Source organism: Otolemur garnettii, unplaced genomic scaffold (genome assembly GCF_000181295.1).
Source record: "Otolemur garnettii isolate 467f Iridium unplaced genomic scaffold, OtoGar3 scaffold00003, whole genome shotgun sequence".
NCBI lineage: Eukaryota > Metazoa > Chordata > Mammalia > Primates > Galagidae > Otolemur > Otolemur garnettii.
In genome coordinates this window covers 1075372-1094837 of record NW_003852398.1, presented here as the reverse complement: position 1 = coordinate 1094837, position 19466 = coordinate 1075372, and the positions used below count along the sequence as shown (strand labels likewise).

Genomic DNA, 19466 nt, shown 5'->3' with positions numbered 1-19466 from the left:
TATGGAACAGAATAGAGAACCAAGAGATGAACCCAGCTACTTACTGCTATATGATCTTTGACAAGCCAATTAAAAACATTGAGTGGGGGAAAGATTCCCTATTTAACAAATGGTGCTGGATGAACTGGCTGGCGACCTGCAGAAGACTAAAACTGGACCCACACCTTTCACCACTAACTAAGATTGACTCTCACTGGATTAAAGATTTAAACTTAGGACACAAAACTATAAAAATACTAGAAGAAAGTGTAGGGAAAACTCTTGAAGAAATCAGCCTGGGCAAATACTTTATGAGGAGGACCCCCCCAGGCAACTGAAGCAACATTAAAAATACACTACTGGGACCTCATCAAATTAAAAAGCTTCTGCACAGCCAAAAACGCAGTAAGTAAAGCAGGCAGACAGCCCTCAGAATGGGAGGAGTTATTTGCTGGTTATGACTCTGACAAAGGTTTAATAACCAGAATCCACAGAGAATTCAAACGTATTAGCAAGAAGAGAACAAGTGATCCCATCTCAGGGTGGGCAAGGGACTTGAAGAGAAACTTCTCTGAAGAAGACAGGTGCATGGCCTACAGATATATGAAAAAATGCTCACCATCCTTAATCATCAGGTAAATGCAAATCAAAACTACTGTGAGATACCATCTAACACCAGTAAGATTAGCCCATATCACGAAATCCTAAAATCACAGATGCTGGCATGGTTGTGGAGAAAAGGGAACACTTCTGCACTGCTGGTGGGATTGCAAACTAATACGTGCCTTTTGGAAAGTCATCTGGAGAACACCTAGAGAACCAAAAATAGACCTGCCATTTGATCCTATAATTCCTCTACTAGGTATATATCCAGAAGACCAAAAATCACACTACAACAAAGATATTTGTATCAGAATGTTCATTTCCATGCTAGGTCATGGATGAAGCCCAAGTGCCCATTGACCCATGAATGGATCAATAAATTGTGGTATATGTACACCATGGAATACTATGCAGCCATAAAGACAGATGGAGACTTTACCTCCTTCATGTTTACATGGATGGAGCTGGAGAATATTCTTCTTAGCAAAGTATCTCAAAAATGGAAGAAAAAGTATCCAATGTACTCAACCTTATAATAAAACTAATTTATAGCTTTCATAGGAAAGCTATAACCCAATTTTAGCCCAAGAATACAGGTAAAGGGGAGAGGGAGGGGAGGGGGAGGGTGGGTGGAGGGAGGGTGATTGATGGGATCACATCTATGGTTTATCCTATGGGGGTACATGTGAGTCTTTCTAAATGTCTTAACACAATAACTAAGAAAATGATTTGAAGGCTATGTTAACCAGATGGATGAAAGTATTTTAAACTGTATATAGAAACAACACACTGTACCCCATGATAGTATTAATGTACACAGCTATGGTTTAATTTTAAAAAATTTTTTAAAAAGATCACTTTGGCTGAATGTGGAGAAAGAAATGAAAAAGGACAAGAGTAGACTTAGGAAGGCTAGACAGGAAGCTAGTACAGTGGACTGGGCCAAAGGAGATTTTGACTTGGCTAGGATCATAGTAGTAGAGGCCAAAAGAAGTGGAGGGATGCAAGAGATATTTAAGTGGTAAAATAGATATGACTTGTTGATGAGAAAAAGGTAGAAAGCAGGCACAATGCTCAGGTTTCTCACTTGAGCAATTGCTAGCTAGTTGGTACCAACTCATAAGACAGGGGACATGGAAGAAAATAGGCTTTTTTTGAGGAAAAGATGACATGCAGGGCTTGGAGGAGCAGGGATGAGTTCAGTTTTAGACAGAGTCAACTTGAGATGCCTAAAAACTCAATACATATTTGGATCTGGATATATAAACCAAAGCTTTAAGGATAGGGCTGGGCTGGAGATAAACCTGTGGAGGTCATTGGCATATAAATGATCATTGAAGCCATGTGAATAGTCAGGATTGTATAAGGGAGAAAGTTCAATGTGTGAGGATTGCCCATGTCAGAACTCTGAGGGACACAAAGATTTAAGGAGTAGAGGAATAGGAATCAGCTAAGGAGACTTAAAAAAAAAATGGTAAGAGAAGTACAGGAGTCTAGAAAAGATGGTGTTTTAATTAGCAGGGAATTAAAGAAACTAAATGTGTAATGGTATTAGGTGAACAGAACGACTCCTTTCACAACATGGTTGATTTCACCACCAGAACAACTAAAATCCGTTGGCTACGAACTTCCTGTCCACACCAGTGTTTCTCAGAGTGTGGTCCCCAGACTGGTAGCATCATCTTACCTAGGATCTTGTTGAAAATACAAATTTGAGGGGAGTCCATCCTCTAAACCCCACCTACCCGGGAAAGTCAGCTTCTCAATTAGAAACTCTGGTGTGCAGCCCAGCAATTTATGTTTTAACAAGCCCTCTGGGTGATACTGATGCTTACTAAATTTTCAGATTCGATGCATCAGGCGTCCTCAAACTATGACTCTCAGGTGGGCCACATGCGGCCCACCTAGGACATTTTCCCGGCCCTCCGGGTTTTTTTGCCACCACTGCCTGTCCTGCTTAGCAGCCGACTCATCCCGGGGCCCCGCAGTCCGGCCCTCCAACGGTCTGAGGGACAGTTAACTGGCCCCCTGTTTAAAAAGTTTGAGGAGCCCTGCATTAGACAGTGTTAAGAGAGCACCTGGTAACCATTCCTTGAGGAACAAACACCCCTTTTGCTAAACACATTTTTCTTTGGATCTATTAACATATTTTGCAAAGTTGTTGGAGCCTGAGCAGCGGGACTTCGTCAATACCCCTTATTTATTATTTATTGACAGAGTCTCACTTTGTCACCCTGGGTAGAGTACTAGTAGTTCTTATTTTGATTTTGACATTCCTGCCTTACAACCAACCAATAAACCTGCCATTTACTTGCGACTTCCTCTGTTGAAAATATCTTTTCTCATCTTTATAACCTTTTGTTTATTCATGGCCTCTGCTTCCTCATGGCTTCTCTTTGCGCACTTTTTCAGCTTCTAATCCCGCTACCAACTGAACAACTCTCTTAAAACTCACAATTTAAATTCCTGAGAGATATATATTGTTCGCGAAACTGCAAACTGGTGCAATTTAGGAAGGTCGTTTGACATCATTTATCAAAACAATAACAAAAGTATGGCTTTTGACTCACTAATTCCAGCTGTTAGAATTTATCCAATGGAATCCTTGCACATGTGCACAGATGAGTGGGGTCAGTGTACCCTACCTCAGCCAGAAGCCCAGCCATCCACTCCATCACCTAGGGGTTCCTCTACCTCATAAGTAAGTCTGTCAGTTGGGGATCCCCCTACCCAACCACCTGGAGGCCGGGTCGCCCATCCTCGAAAGACAGCCTCCTTTCCGCATCAGTCAGTCAAGGCCCACTTAGTCAAAAAAGTCTGTTCACACCTAGGCCAGGCAGGGTTGGGCACACCTCACTTCACAATTTCGCCAGTTGGAAACAGGTGGGGAGCCTCCGTGCCTCAGCGTTTCGCACAGCCGTCCCCAACACCGGCCCAAGCGGCCGCAGCTCGTTTTCTGCCTCTTTTTTTTCCCTCGAGCCGGCAGAACAGTTGCAGCCAGGAACGCTCATCTCGCAGCTGACCCGGCGGCCAGACGCCAGTGGGCAGAGCGAGACCGGAGGGGCGGGGCCTAGGGCGGGAAGGGGAGGGGCCGGCGGTGCTGTGGCCTGGGGCTGAGTTGTCGCTGTCGCTGCCACTGCCGCCCCAGCAGTAGGAATCGTAGTCGCCGCAGCCGCCTGGTTGCCAGCCGCCGGCGCGCTGGCTCGGCCAGGGCCCGCAGCCATGGAGGACTTCATCGTAATCTCGGACGACAGCGGCTCGGAAAGCTCCGGTGGGGCCCGCTCGGGCCGGGCGCGGAGGCTCCGCCGGGCCCTATCCCGGACCCCCGGCGCGCTGCCCCGCCGAACAGTGGTGAGTGAGCGAGCCTCAGGTCTCGGAGTACCGCCGCCGCCTGAGGGTCGTGAGTCTTCACGGCCCTCGGCTGGGCCGGCTGCCCGCGGCGTCCCCGCCGCGTCCCCGCCGCCCGCCACTTGGTGCCGCACAGCTGCAACCGCTTCCCGCCTTGCGCCTTCCCGGCCTCTCGGGCCCAGAGGAGTGTGGCAGGGCCGGACCCGAGCGTCCAGGCCTCCCGGGCTTAATCGCTGAAGCCTGAGTGGGCTGCGACTGGAGAGGGGCCTGTGGACAAGCACATGCACGACGTCCTGACGCGCTTGGTACGGGGGCTGCCAAAACCCTGGATGGGTGACGGTCTTAGGCTGGTGCCGTAGCGGGCGTCCTTGGCGCTTTGGCGCGGGTGGGTGGGCTGAGGGGCCGGGCCGCAGCCGCGACCTGGATCTCGAGGCTGGAACGCGGGAGCGCATATTGTTTGGCCTGTGGTGGGCACAGATGTGTGCAGGGAGGTTATAGGAGCCCAGAGTGGGAGGGAGGGAAGCGCGGGCCTTGGCCATGCTGTGGCTGCTTTCCAAGGCCTGGCTGCTGAGCAAGGGGCTCGATTTTGGCGTTGTGCAGGAAGGCGATTTATTTCTTTTAGCAAACATTTCCCATGTACCAAACCTTTGTTTTCCCTTGAAACGTTTTTATCTTTTTCCCGCCTGCCTCCCCACCTGGTGAAGAAAACAATCTGTGGGCCCTGCCTTTCGAGAATCCTCCACAGATATTTATTGAAACCTTTGCTATGGACCAAATGTTCTAGGAGTTGGGGATACAATGGAGAACACAACATCCATAGTCCCTGTCAAAAAGTGATATATTCAACATGTGGTAATTGAAGAGATGGGAGGTGGGTAGCTTTTCATCAGAAGACCTCCAGCAATCTCTCCACTCTGCCAAAGGCACATCCCAGAAATAAAAGCATTAAAAAGTTGATGTTATATGTATAGCTGATACAGTTTAAGGAAAACACCATGCTTCCTATGCAAATACGCCTTCAAGAGAAGTCTCCTAGCTTCAGCTGCCCCAATTTCCCTTCTAGCAAGTTTACATCTTCTCTGTGCCTCAGGTAATCACTATAGAATGAATTGTATGCAATACTAGTTAACATATTATATGTTCAAGCAAGAGAGAGTCTCCGTACATTTCAGTAGAATTTAGTTGAATTGGGCAGCTGACAAGGTGGACAGATTTTCTAGTTAGAAATGACCTAACTTCATGAGTGCTGTGGTTGAGTGTGTGGAACATAGTAGATCTACGATAAATAGTTGTTGGATAAAAGAACAACTGAAGGAATGAAGGGAAAAGAACAGGTTCAGAGGGATGTCCAATAAGTGAAAGGGAATCTAGCAGTAGGAACAGACTCAGGATAGAGGAGATGCTGAATTTAGGTTGGACCTATTAGGCTTAAAGTGCTGATGGGAAGTGTAGGTGGATGTGGCCAGCTTAGAGAAGAAAAGTCAGGACTGGAGAGGTTTGGCAATCATTCAACTAGAAAGGAGAGTGAAGGCCTGATAGTGATTGAGATCATCAAGGAGAAGAGTACAGAAAGTAAAAATGTGGGAGGAAAAAATTCTGGTGAATAACTGCTTTTCCTCTTAGTTCCTTCTGTTTCTAATAGACCCCCTTGAACTTATTCCTTCTTGCCTGCTTCCTTTCTTCCCCTGTATTGTCTGTTCCCCCCTCAGCTTGTCCCAGCTTCCTTCTTTAGTGGATAAGCGTCATTCTTATCCCAATCTGTTGAAGCCCTTCATACACATACATGGGTGTACTCTGTTCCCTTCCTCATGGCCACCCAAACAAGCATTTTGATCTTGAGCCTTTTGAATTGAAAAGAAATAGAGGGCAAGTTCCAGAGAGCAGTACTCAGTTTAAATCTTGCTTGTCTAGATATTTACTCCAGCTTTCTAAAAGCTGCAGTTTGTTCTAGTATTATCTTTCTTGCAAATTAGATAAGGGTAGTAGGATGGCGGTGTAAAAGATCAGAGGCATTGAGAGACTTACAAGGTTATATAGCCTGAAGTGCCTTTCTTTATCTTTTCCTGCAGGCTCTGAGGTCAGAGAGACCTCTGTTCAAATGAAGATCTCCCATATAGCAACTATTTGAACTTCAGCAAATTTCGTCACTTCTCAAAGTTTGAGCCTGAAAACATTAATACCTGCCTAGCAAGATTGTTATAAGATTTTTAATGAGGAATGCAAGGAAAATGTCCAGCATAAGCACAGCTTTTGCTACTCTTATGTTATTTCTAAGCCAGGCCTAACTGTCTCAAGCTTAGCAGATAAAGAAATTAAAGAAATAACTTACTTTTTTTTCTTTTTTATAAATATTGAAGAGGAAATAATGTGCTTGAATTCAGGAAATCATAAAACCATCTCTAATATTGTAGTTGACATTTCTGAACTCCTGGTTCTTAACCTGAGCTTTAGTCTCCACTGAGTTGATGAGATATGTCTATGTTAGTGGGGGGGGGGCTTTTTTGTTTTTATTTTTGTTTTTTTATGAAAACAAACATTTTCAGATAGTTAATTTTGGTTGGCCTAATTATAAAATGTTTATAAATATAAAAAGAAGAAAATTAAAATTGCCCTTAATATTACCATCCAGAGATAAACAATGTTAATATTTTGATATATGCCTGTCTGAAATTTTACCTGTAAATGCATGTGCACTCATATATACCTTTGTATCCCTCCAACATGCTTTTGCAAAACTGAAGTCTAGCTATATAGGATATTTTAGCTTGCCCTTTTCTCTTAATATATTTTAGATTACTTTCCATACCAATATCTTCATCAATATTTTAAATATACTTCTTTATATAAATTTATGATTATGTTTATGATCTATTAATACCGTGTTTCCCCAAAAATAAGACACTGTCTTGTATTTATTTTTTTCTCAAGAAGACACACTAAGGCTTATTTTCAGGGGATGTCTTATTTTTATTAAATATAACACAACAATCTACATTTATTCAAATACAGTTAAGTCATCTTCTTTTGGAACCTGACAGGGGGAGCTGACCTTGTTGGTGGGGCTGGCGCTAGTGATGGGTGAACTCCTTTCCCCTAGCCCTTCGCACGTGCACAATAGGATGCCTTTCACTGAGGTTACCACATGCGCACTTGTGCAAGTGTGAACAGCTTGGAGAAAGGAGCTGTGGCAGATAAAAGGTATTCCAGTCTTCCTTACTGCTCTGCGCCAAAATGCATGTCGTGGCTATGTAGCATATCTGGTCTCCCTTTAACTTTGACCTTCTTATTATCAGGGTAGGGCTTTTATATTTAACAAATGCATAGAAATCCTGCTAGGGCTTATTTTGGGGGTAGGTCTTATTTTTGGGAAACACAGTAGATATCATGCCTTTATTTCTAAATTTTCTCCATTATAAACAATCCAGTGAGAAAGTCTATAATAATTTTTGTACTCTTGTTCATTTGTTTGTTTAAGCTAAGTTCCTCTTAGAAGTGAGGTTGTTGAGTCAAAAGGATAGCTCCACTTTCAAGATTTTTGATACATACAATTGACCCTTAACAACTGAGAAGGCATTAGAAATGCCAACCGCCTACATTGTCAAAGAATTTGCTTGTAATGTCTTTTTTTTTTTGACAGAGTGTCTCATTCTGTTGCCCAGGCTAGATTGCAGTGGCATAATTATAACTCACTACAACCTCAAACTTCTGACCTGAAGCAATTCTCCTGCCTCAGCCTTCTCAATAGCTGGAACCATAGTACTACACCACCATGCCTGGCTAATTTTTTAAAATTTTTATAGAGGTGAGATCTCACTGTTTTCTAGCAAGAGGCTAGAACTCCTGGCCTCAAGCAATTCTCCCATCTCAGCTTCCTGTAGTGCTAGGATTTTATATACCCTCCTTGACCTCCGGGAGTGCTGGGATTAAAGGCGTGAGCCACCATGCCTGGCCAGCATGAGTAAGTCTGACAAGTTTCAACTTTTTATAATAGATGTGTGTACATTTATACTATTCTATAAGTAAGTAACTAGTATTTATATGTATTTTATGCCTTCATGACACACCTTTTTCTTAATTTTTGCAATATTTCTAGGCTATGTCGTTCATCTGCAAGTTTTTTCAAATTGTCAAAACCTTCCCCCAAGGCTCGGTGCCTGTGGCTCAAGTGGCTAAGGCGCCAGCCACATATACCTAAGGTGGCGAGTTCAAATCCAGCCTGGGCCTGCCAAACAATAATGATAGCTGCAACCAAAAAATAGCTGGGCATTGTGACGGGCGCCTGTGGTCCCAGCTACTTGGAAGGCTGAGGCAAGAGACTCACTTGAGCCCAGGAGTTGGAGGTTGCTGTGAGCTGTGATGCCACGACACTCTACCCAGGGTGACAGCTTGAGGCTCTGTCTCAAAAAAAAAAAAAAAAACCTCCCCCAAATTTTCCAGTATACTTATTGAAAAAAAAAATCCACATATAAGTGGACCCGTGCAGTTCAAAACTCATGTTGTTCAAACCTGTATTGTTCAAAAGTTAACTCTATTACCAAATTTTCTACAGAAATTGCATATTAATTATATTCTTAATAGCAGTATATGATCAATCATACCCCTTTCACCACTACCTAGTCACCACTAGGTATTGTTAATTTATTCAGTAGGTATTTATGGAATACTTGCTATATACTGGGGCTCTCTCTAGGTGCTGAGAATACATCTGTGAACAAAATCAGTTCCCTGCACTCATGGAGCTTTCATTTTAGTGAGGTAAGACAAGTAGTACACAATCACATAAATGTAATGTCAGGTGATAATACACAGTGTTCAGAAGAAAAATAAGGTGGGTTTTTTTGCTGTTCTTTTTATCTTTGCTGATTTAATAACCAGATTCTGTAAGCTGTCATGATATAATATGCTTTGTGACTCATTTGTGCAATAAATATTTATTGAGCATTTGCTCTGACTCAAGTCCAGAGGTGAACAAGATGACAGTAGACCTATATTCTGTTAGGGAAAAATAGGCAGTAGACAAACAAGTGAAAAATATAATAGAGAGTAAACTGGATTTGAGTGGGAATATTGGATTGTGTTTTCAGGGAAGGCCTCTCTGAAGAGTTATTATTTGATCTGAGAACACAGTGACAGACCAAACCTGTTAATGAGAAGATCTAGAACAGAGATGTCCAACCTTTCTGGCACCAGGCACACAATAGTACTTAGCCTAGGTGCAGGCAAGGGAGGAGAAGCAGCTAGTGAGGTTGAAGACCTGGGAGTATACTCACATGTAGTAGAGTTGGACTCTACTAGGTTTGTTGGAGATACTTATAATGTGTTTGTAAATTCTCAGTTCTTGTCCCCTGCCCATTTTTTTATTGGGGTGTTATAATATTCCTGACCAGTTTATCAGTTCTACTTATATATTTAAAACCCTGTTAAGGGTTGAAGTGTGTCTTCCCCCCACCACAAAAGATGTGCTGAAGTTCTAACCTCTACTATCTCAGAATTTGACCTTATTTAAAAATATGGTCATTGGCGGATATAATCAGTGAAGATGAGGTCATACAGAGTAGGGTGGACCCTTAGTCCAGTACGATTGCTGTCCTTGTAAGAGGATGACGTGAAGACACAGGGGAACACCATGTGAGAACAGAGGCAGAAATTGGAGCTGTGCAACTGCGAGCCAAGGAACACCAAGGAATGCTGGTGACACCAGAGCTAAGAAAAAGGCACGAACAGATTCTCCCCTATGGCCCTTAAGAGAACCTGGCCCTGTAGAAATCTTGATTTCAAACTTCTACCCTCCAGAACTGTGAGAAGATAAATTTCTCTTGTTTAAAGCCACGCAGTTTGTAGTAATTTGGACTAGGAAACTAATACAGCCTCCTGTGTCATACATGTTACAGTTTCCTTTCAACTTTTGATTTCACTTGATTTACTTTACAGAAGTTTAAATTTTCATATAGTCAATTGTATCACTCTTTTCCTTTATGATTTCTTGTCATTATACTTACATCACCCTAAATAACAAATAGAGTCTGTAAAAGAAAATAACATTTTCAGGAATGGGTATTACAATGAAAATATGCAAGCCACAATAAAGTATATGTGTATTCAGGAAGGTAAAGGAAGACAAAGTTTTCTTGGATGTGTTTGTTTCTTCTTCTTTTTTAAGACGAATGTTTTTAAAGGAAAAATGAGGATTATATAATTATTTTGAGATAATTACACTTGACTACAAAGATTAATAACAACAGTGGCACCAGTCCAAGACTGGATAAGCAGTTAGTGGGCAAATGCCCTCCCAAGAAGTATTTTTTGTATAAAATTGTGCTGGCCTTTGTGTAGGGTTGTGGTTTTTACAAAGTCTTTTGTGATGAGTCTTGTCATCAGTCATTTATGTGAGAACTTCCTTCTTTACCTTCCCTGGCTCTGTTAGAGTTTTTAACACAAATGAATCCATTTTGATTCTGATAATTTTCACATTTCCTCTTTTTGATCAAGATCCTTCTCCAACAGCATAAGTGAACCTGAAGTTAAGTGTTGATGTCTGTCCCTCAGTGCCAGGATGAATCTGGCCCAAGTTATTGGTCTGGTCTTAAAGTTCATGGTTAAGTTCAATTTTGCCTATTCCATAGGCATTTGCTGTCATCTCAAAGTACAGGGTCAGCATGATTCTGTTAGGAGTTGTACTTTTATAGTTTCCTTAAATCTGGAAAACAAAATATTTAAATAAAGAATCAGTAATGTTTCAAATAAGTCATAAAAGGATTATCTTCTTCAGTTACTTAATCTCATGTAATTAACTTTTGTCCTGCTTTATCCTGATTGGTAGTTTCATGAATTCATCAGTTTCTTCATTACAGTTCTGAAATACTTGTGTTTAGTCTATTGGTCTTAAATTTATTAGAAACTTTATGTGAGAGTATTTGTTTAGGCTGGGCACAATGGCTCACACCTATACTCCTAACACTCTGGCGTGCCGAGGAGATTGCTTGAGCTCAGGAATTGAAGACCAGCCTGAGCAAGAGCAAGACCCCATCTCTACTAAAAATAGAAAAACTAGAGGGGCATTGTAGTGGGCACCTATAGTCCCAGGTACTCAGGAGGCTGAGGCAGGAGAATTGCTCGAGCCCAAGAATTTGAGATTGCTGTAAGCTGATGCCACAGCACTCAACCCCAGGGCAACAAAGTGAGATTCTATCTCAAAAGAAAAGAGAATTTATTTAGAGTTTTCCATGAACCTTATTGCAGATTCTTTTAAAGAATCAAAACTGTGAGACAGAATAACTGTGGTTAAAAATCTGATGAAAGCCTACCATAATCAGAAATTGACAAGGAAATTTGGTTGTATCTGTGGTATATAATGTAGTAACCAGACTTATGACTGACTACAAACTGGATTTTGAAGAATTTTATGTAATTTGGGGACATTAACATTAATAATATATGCACAAATGTAATTGAAAGATCTGGCATCACTTAACTATACTTTTCCATATAATTTAGCATTCAAATATGCCTGGTTTAGTTTAATATCTCTCTTTTATAAACCTGAGAAATTCTGAGGCCTCTGAAACATTCCAAAATTAGTTTGAAATCAAGACTTAAATTTAGGATTTTATCCTGGGGAAGCTTGCTAAAGACATCAAAAGTTTTAAACACTTGATCAAAACATGATCACAGATTATTGTAAAATAATAGTCATTTTTGCCTTGGCGCCCATAGCACAGTGGTTATGACACCAGCCACATACACCAAGGCTGGTAGGTTCTAACCCAGCCCAGGCCAGCTAAACAACAATGACTACTACAACAAAAAATAGTCAGGCATTGTGGCAGGTGCTTGTAGTCCCAGCTACTTGGGGAGGCTAAGGCAAGAGTAAGCCCAACAGTTTGAGGTGGCTGTGAGCTGTGACACCACAGCACTCCACCAAGGGCAACAAAGTGAGACTCCGTCTCAAAAATAATAATAATAATGGTCATTTATTTAACCAAAGTGATAAAGACTTCAAAAGCAATATAGAAGAACCTATAGTCTCAGTACTCAGGAGACTGAATCAGGAAGATCACTTGAGCCCAAAAGACTGAAGCTGTTGTGAGCTATGATGATGCCACGGCTCTCTATCCAGGGTGATGGAGTAAGACTCTGTCTCAAAAAAAAAAAAAAAAATTAATTAAAAAGCTTAACCTTTTCAGAGCTCAGGTTTCCTAAGTAATCAAAAAGCCTAATAAATATAAGAAATTATCTTGATAAAATATAAACTCTGTTTCTTTTTTTATTAAACCACAGCTGTGTACATAAATGCAATTATGGGATACAATGTGCTGGTTTTATATACAATTTGAAATACTTTCATCAAACTGGTTAGCATAGCCTTCACTACATTTTCTTATTGTGTTATTTATATTCTACCCTTAGTAGATTTAACAGGTACCCTTGTAAAATGCACCGTAGGTGTAGCCCCACCAATTACCCTCCCTCTACCCATCCTCACCACTTCCTCCCCTCCCTCTCCTCTTTCGCCATCATCGTGGGCTATAGTTGGGTTATAGCTTTCATATGGAAGTGTGGGTGCTTATAAATTAGTTTCATAGTAGGGCTGAGTACATTGGATACTTTTTCTTCCATTCTTGAGATACTTTTCTAAGAAGAATATGTTCCAGCTCCATCCATGTAAACATGAAAGAGATAAAGTCTCCATCTTTTTTAAGGCTGCATAATATTCCATGGTGTACATGTACCACAATTTATCAATCCATTCGTGGGTCGATGGGCACTTGGGCTTCTTCCATGACTTAGCAATTATGAATTGGGCTGCAATAAACATTTTTGTGCAAATATCTTTTTTATAAAGTGATTTTTGGTCCTCTGGATATGTATCGCCTAATAGAGGAATTGAAGGATGGAATGACAGTTCTATTTTTAGATCCTTAAGTGATTTCCAAACATCTTTCCAAAAGCAATGTATTAGTTTGCATTCCTACCAGCAGTGCAGAAGTGTTCCTTTTTCTCCACATCCACGCCAACATCTATGGTTTGGGGGTTTTATGATGTGGGCTAATCTTACTGGAGTTAGATGATATCTCAAGGTGGTTTTGATTTGCATTTCTCTGATGAGAATGATGAGCATTTTTTCATGTGTCTGTAGGCCATGCGCCTGTCATCTTCAGAGAAACTCTATGTTTCTTAAATTAACCAAAAAGGTAAAGAAAGACCTGCTGGTATATGATTGGTTTTCCTTTTGGGAAGCTCACTTACAATAACCTGGAAATCAAACCTGTTGAAAAGGTACTTGAATTTAATCAGACTCAAGAAGAGAGTGTCACAATATAATATTATAGAGCAGCAGTTCTCAACCTGTGGGTTGTGGCCCACAGGAACTGTATTAAAGGGTTGCAGTATTAGGAAAGTTGGGAACCACTGTTATAGAGGAATGTAAACAAGAAAATTAGTACCTTGAACAGGGGAATACAGTTGTCCCTCAGTATCTACAGGGGCTTGGTTCCAGGACTGCCTGCAGATACCAAAATCCAGGTATACTAAAGTTCCACAGTTGGCCCTGCAAAAACTAGAGATATGAAAAATTGGCCCTTTGCATACAGAGGATGCTAGAAAAAAAAATGTATACACATTTTAAGAAAGGAAAAACTATTAAAATTGTAATACTCAAGTCATGTTTTGCTCAAATATGACTTGTCTTCATCTTTTGTTATTGGTACATATTATCAGAATTTTAATGTATTTTAATATATTGGTAGAGATCTTACGGAAGAAAAATATATATAAAGCAATCGTATGGTGGAGCAAATAAAACTAAACCACCTTGCCAGCGCTATAAAAGTCCTACTATCTTGATTCAACTACATTCTACTTTCATGCCCTGCTACCCATCCCCCTCCCAACTGATTTTCTAGAATCTCTTGCTTTCCCTATAATTTTGCCACCTGTATGTATGTATCTGAATAATATGGCTTTCATTTGCTTGTTTTTGAACTTTATATGAATGGAATCATACTATATTTTGTTTTCTTTTATCTTCCTTTTCCTTCCAGTGTTAAAATTAGTGTTAATAAACACAGCTCTAGTGAGTTCATTTTCACTGTTATATAATATTTGGAAATCAGTTACAGCCAACATTTTTCCAGTTTGTGACTTGTCTGGCAACTTTATAATGATTTCAATGAACACAAATTCCTAATTTTAGTAGTTAAATAAATATTTTCTTTTATGGTTTGTACTTTGTATCTTACCTTATTTAACCAATTCTTTCTTACACAGAAGTTTATATAGAAATTCTTAATGTGTTTTTCATTTTTAAGTTTTTTGTTTGTTGGTTTTCACCTTGAAGATGCACATTGAACTCATTTAAGTGAGTGGTTAATTCACTCAAAATGGTAAATCTGTAAGCCAGTTTCATTGTCAATTGCTGGCACAAATTTGGCATTTGGTACCATAATTCAATAACATGTTGCAAATCATAAAATCTTTTCAACATTTAGCCTTGACTTAGCCATTTTACTTCTTTTTTTTAAATTTCAGATTAACGTGAGGGTACAAAGGATTAGATTACATTATTTAGTTTGCTAGGTAAGTCCTGGTTGTAGTTGAGGCCTTCACTCAAGAAGTGTGCCATATGCTCTTACATTGTGCCTATTAGGTGAGAGCACGCTATTCCCCTTACTTCCTCCCCTCTCTCCCACATTGCACCCTCCCACCCACTTGGATTTAATTGTGTTTTTCTCTTGTGTAGGTATATTGTTGTTGATCTACAGGTTTCATATTAGTATTAAGTACATTGGATACTTGCTTTTCCATTGCTGTGGTAACTTACTAAGGAGAATGTTCTTCAAATTCCATCCAGGTTATTACAAAAAACATAATAACCATCTTTTTATGGATGAATAATATTCCATGATATGCATATACCACAGTTTATTAATCCATTCATCAGTTGTTGGGCAATTGGGTCGATTCCACATCTTGGCTATTGTAAATTGAGCTGCAATAAACAATCTAGTATAAATATCCCTATGATAAAATAATCTTTTTTCTTCTGGGTAGATGCCGAGTAATGGGATTGTGGAATCAAATGGAAGGTCTACTTTTACCTCTTTGAGGATTCTCCATACTTCTTTTCAAAGAGGCTGGATTAGTTTGTAATCCCACCAACAGTGTAAAAGTGTTCACTTTTCTCCACAACCACGCCAGCGTCTGCAACTTTGGTACTTTGTGATATGTGCTGTTCTCACTGGAATTAGGTGATATCTCAAGGTGGTTTTGATTTGCATTTCTCTGATGATTAGAGACAATGAGCATTTTGTCATGATAATTCAAATATTCTATATTATTGACATATCTTTTCATTCGGAGAAGTGCAGTAAAGTCTCCAATTCTGATTGTGGGTTTCTCAAATTCTTGTATTTTTAACACTCTTTTATCTTTTGCTGTATGATTGTAATATTTTTGAAAATTGTCCTGTTTATAAAATAGCTGTTTTTCTCCTATTAATTTGATTATGTTTCTTATTTTCTTTTTATTTATATTTCTTTTTTTTTTATTTTATTTATTTTTGCCCTCTTTGTGTCTTTTTTGTTTTATTTGCATGTCTTTATTTTTTGGTAAGGCTTAATGTTAGATAAGCAAAGTTAGTGTTAAGTCATATAGCTCCAAGGCCATATATGACTTTTTCAAAATTATTTTTTAAAAATAATTGATAATAGCAACTGGGCACAGTGGCTCATGCCTATAATCCTAGCACTCTAGGAAGCCGAGGCAGGTAGATTGCTTGAGCTCAGGAGTACAAGACCAGCCTGAGCAAGAAAGAGACCCTGTCTCTAAAAATAGAAAAACTAGCCAGGCTTTTTGTGGTAGATGCCTGTAGTCCCAGCTACTTGGGAGCCGGAGGCAAGAGAATCACATGAACCTAAGTGTTTGAAGTTGGTGTGAGCTGTGACATCACAACTCTCTACCAAGAACAACAAAATGAGACTCTGGCTCAAAAACAGAAAAAAATTAATAACTTTTTATCATCATATATTACTTTCAAAGTTGGTGAAGTGCTTTATTTTGGTAGCTCTTGGCCAAGTCTGATTAGACAATTGACTCCTGTGCCCTAATAGTAGTAGAAATTTTATAGTTAAAACACGAGAGGAAAACATGGGGCATTTTACTATTAACAGCCATTGACCCAGTCATGAGATACAGTGAAATAGTAACATGAGTATTTAATTTAAGAGAAATAATGAGAAATAATTTAGAATTTACAAAAAATGGATGAATAGTATTCCATGGTATACGTATACCACAGTTTACTAATCCATTCATGGGTTGGTGGGCATTTAGATTGTTTCCACATTTTGGCAAGTGTAAATTGAGCTGCAATAAACCATCTAGTGCAAATGTCCTTATGATAAAAGAATTTTTTTCTTCTGGGTAGTTGCCTAGTAATGGGATTGCAAGATCACCTGGGAGGCCTAATTTGAGTTCTTTGAGAATTCTCCATACTTCCTTCCAAAAAAGTTGTATTAGTTTGCAGTCCCATCAGCAGTATAAAAGTATTCCCTTCTCTCTACATCCAAACCAGTATCTGGGGATAGGGGGATAGAGGATATCTCAGGGTGGCTGTGATTTGCATTTCTCTGGCAGTCAGGGACAGTGAACATTTTTTCAAATGTTTGTTGGCCATTTGTCTGTCTTCATCAGAGAAGGTTCTGTCCATGTCTCTTGCCCAGTGGTAGATGGGATTGTTTACTCTTTTTTTGGTTGTTGATTAATTGAGTTCTCTATAGATCTAGTTATCAATCCTTTTTTAGATTCATACCCTGCAAATACCTTTATCCATTCTGAAGGTTGTCTTTTTACTTGTTGTGTCCTTAGCTGTGCAGAAGATTTTCAGCTTGATTAAGTCCCATTTGTTTATTTTTGTTGTTGTGATGGCCACTGAAGTCTTTGTCATAGAATCTTTCATCATCAAGAGTGTTTCCTATACTTTCTTCCAAGATTTTTATTGTTTTGTGTCTTAAATATAAGTCTTTTATCCATCTTGAGTCAATTTTTGTAAGTGGTGAAAGCTATGGGTCGAATTTCAATCTTTTACATGTGGTTATCCAGTTCTCCCAACATCATTTGTTGAATAGGGATTCTTCGCCCTGCTGTATGCTTTTGTTTGGTTATCAAAGATCAGATGACAAGTAGAGACTGGTTTCATCTCTTGGTTTTCTATTCTGTTCCATATGTCTGTGTCTCTATTTTTGTGCCAGTACCATGCTATTTTGATTACTGTGGACTTGTCATATAGCCTGAAGTCTGGTAGGGTGATGCCTCCAACCTTGTTTTTATTACTAAGAATTACCTTAGCTGTAAAGGGTTTTTTCTGTTTCCATACCAAAAAAAAGTACTGTTTTTTCCACTTCTTCAATGTTGGGGGCAGTGCCTATGGCTCAAAGGAGTAGGGCACCAGCCCCATACACTGGAGGTGGCAGGTTCAAACCCGGCCCTACCCAAAAACTGAAGAAAAAAAAAAGATGTTGGTTTTTTAATGGAGATTGCATTGAATCTGTAGATTGCTTTGAGTAGAATAGACATTTTTGACAGTGTTGATTCTTCCTAGCCAAGATCATGGTATGTTCTTCCATTTGTTAGTGTCTTCTGCAATTTCTTTTCTTAAGGTTTTATAAATGTCTTTGTAGAGAGCCTTCACCTCTTTTGTTAGGTCTATTCCTAAGTATTTCATTTTCTTTGAAGCTACTGTGAAAAGAATTGTGTCCTTGATTTGCTTCTCAACTTGGCTATTATTGTCGTATACAAAGGCTACTGATTTATGGACATTTGTTTTATATCCTAAGACATTACTGTATTTCCTTATTGCTTCCAGGAGTTTTGTGGTTGAGTCTCTGTAATTTTTTAAGTATAAGATTATATCATTGGCAAAGAGCAAGAGTTTGACCTCTGCCCCCATTTGAATGCCCTTTATATCCTTCTGTTGCCTGACTGCATTGGTTAGAATTTCCAGTACAACGTTAAATAATAGCAGTGATAGTGTACATCCTTGTCTGGTTCCAGGTCTAAGTGGAAAAGCTTTCAGTTTTACTCCATTCAGTATGATATTTGCTGTGGGTTTGTCATAGATGGCTTCCTATTTTCTTAAGTGTTCTTATTAGGAAAGGATGCTGGCTCGGCACCTATAGCTCAGCCGGCTAAGGCGCCAGCCACGTACACCTAAGGTGGCGGGTTCGAATCCCCAGCCCGGACCCGCCAAACAACAATGACGGCTGCAACCAAAAAATAGCCGGGCGTTGTGGCGGGCGCCTGTGGTCCCAGCTACTTGGGAGGCGGAGGCAGGAGACTTGCTTGAGCCCAGGAGTTGGAGGTTGCTGTGAGCGTGATGCCATGGCACTCTACCCAGGGGGACAGCTTGAGGCTCTGTCTCAAAAAAAAAAAAAGAAAAGGATGCTGAATTTTGTCAAATGCTTTCTGCATCTATTGAGAAGATCATATGATCTTTGATTTTGCTTCTATTGATATTATGTATTACATTTATGGATTTGCATATGTTAAACCAACCTTGCATCCCTTGGATGAAGCCTGCTTGATCTTGATGTATAATTTTTTTAATGTGTACCTGTAGTCTATTAGCTAAGATTTCATTATTTTTTGCATTAATATTCATTAGTGAAATTGGTCTGTAGTTATTCTTTTTAGTTGATTTCCTTTTCTGGTTTAGAAATCAAGGTGATGTTTGCTTCATAGAACAAGTTGGTGACGGTTCCTTCCTTCTCAAAAAAAAAATTGGGGGAGAGGGAGACCTTTTTCTTTTGTCACCCTCAGTAGAGTGCCGTGGTTGGTGTCAGCAGCTTACAGCAACCTCATAATCTTGGGCTCAAGCAATTCTCTTACCTCAGTCTCCCTAGTAGCTGGGACTACAGGCGCCTACCAGAATGCCCAGCTATTTTTAGAAATGAGGTCTCACTCTGGCTCAGATTGGTCTCAAACTCATGAGCTCAGGCAATCCACCCGCCTCGGCCTCCCAGAGTGCTAGGATTATAGGCATGAGCCACGGCGCACACCTCATTCTCAATGTTTTGGAATAGGTTCTACAGTATAGGTACAAGCTCTTCTTTGGAGGTGTGATAGAATTCTCATATGAAGCCATCTGGTCTTAGGGTTTTTTTGTTGTTGTTCCTTCTGCAGTCTTAGTGCTTGATACTGGTCTGTCCAAAAGATCTATTTCTTCCTGGTTAAGTCTAGGAAGATGGTGTGATTCCAGGTATTGATCCATTTCTTCCACATTGTCAAATTTCTGGGCATAGAGTTTCGATAGTAGTTAGAAATAATCTCTTACATCTCTGTGGTATCAGTTGTTATTTCCTCCTTTTCATTTCTGATTGAGATTATTTAAGATTTTACTTTTCTATTTCTGGTTAATCTTGCCAATGGTTTATTGATTTTATTGATTTTATTTATCTTTTTGAAGAGCCAACTTTTTGTTTCATTTTCTTTTTCTTTCTTTTTTTTTTTTTAGAGACAGAGTCTCACTTTGTCATCCTTGG

General features: G+C 39.9%; 1 protein-coding gene across 1 annotated transcript in view; it reads left to right on the top strand.

Annotated features, from left to right (window-relative positions):
• Positions 1-3734: 3734 nt before the first annotated feature.
• Positions 3735-19466, top strand: part of SIMC1 (SUMO interacting motifs containing 1) — a 67541-nt gene continuing 51809 nt past the window's right edge. Inside the window, exon 1 of the mRNA XM_023515130.1 lies at positions 3735-3933. Coding sequence (XP_023370898.1) covers positions 3805-3933 — 129 coding nt within the window. The 5' untranslated portion in view covers positions 3735-3804. The remainder of the gene's footprint in view (positions 3934-19466) is intronic.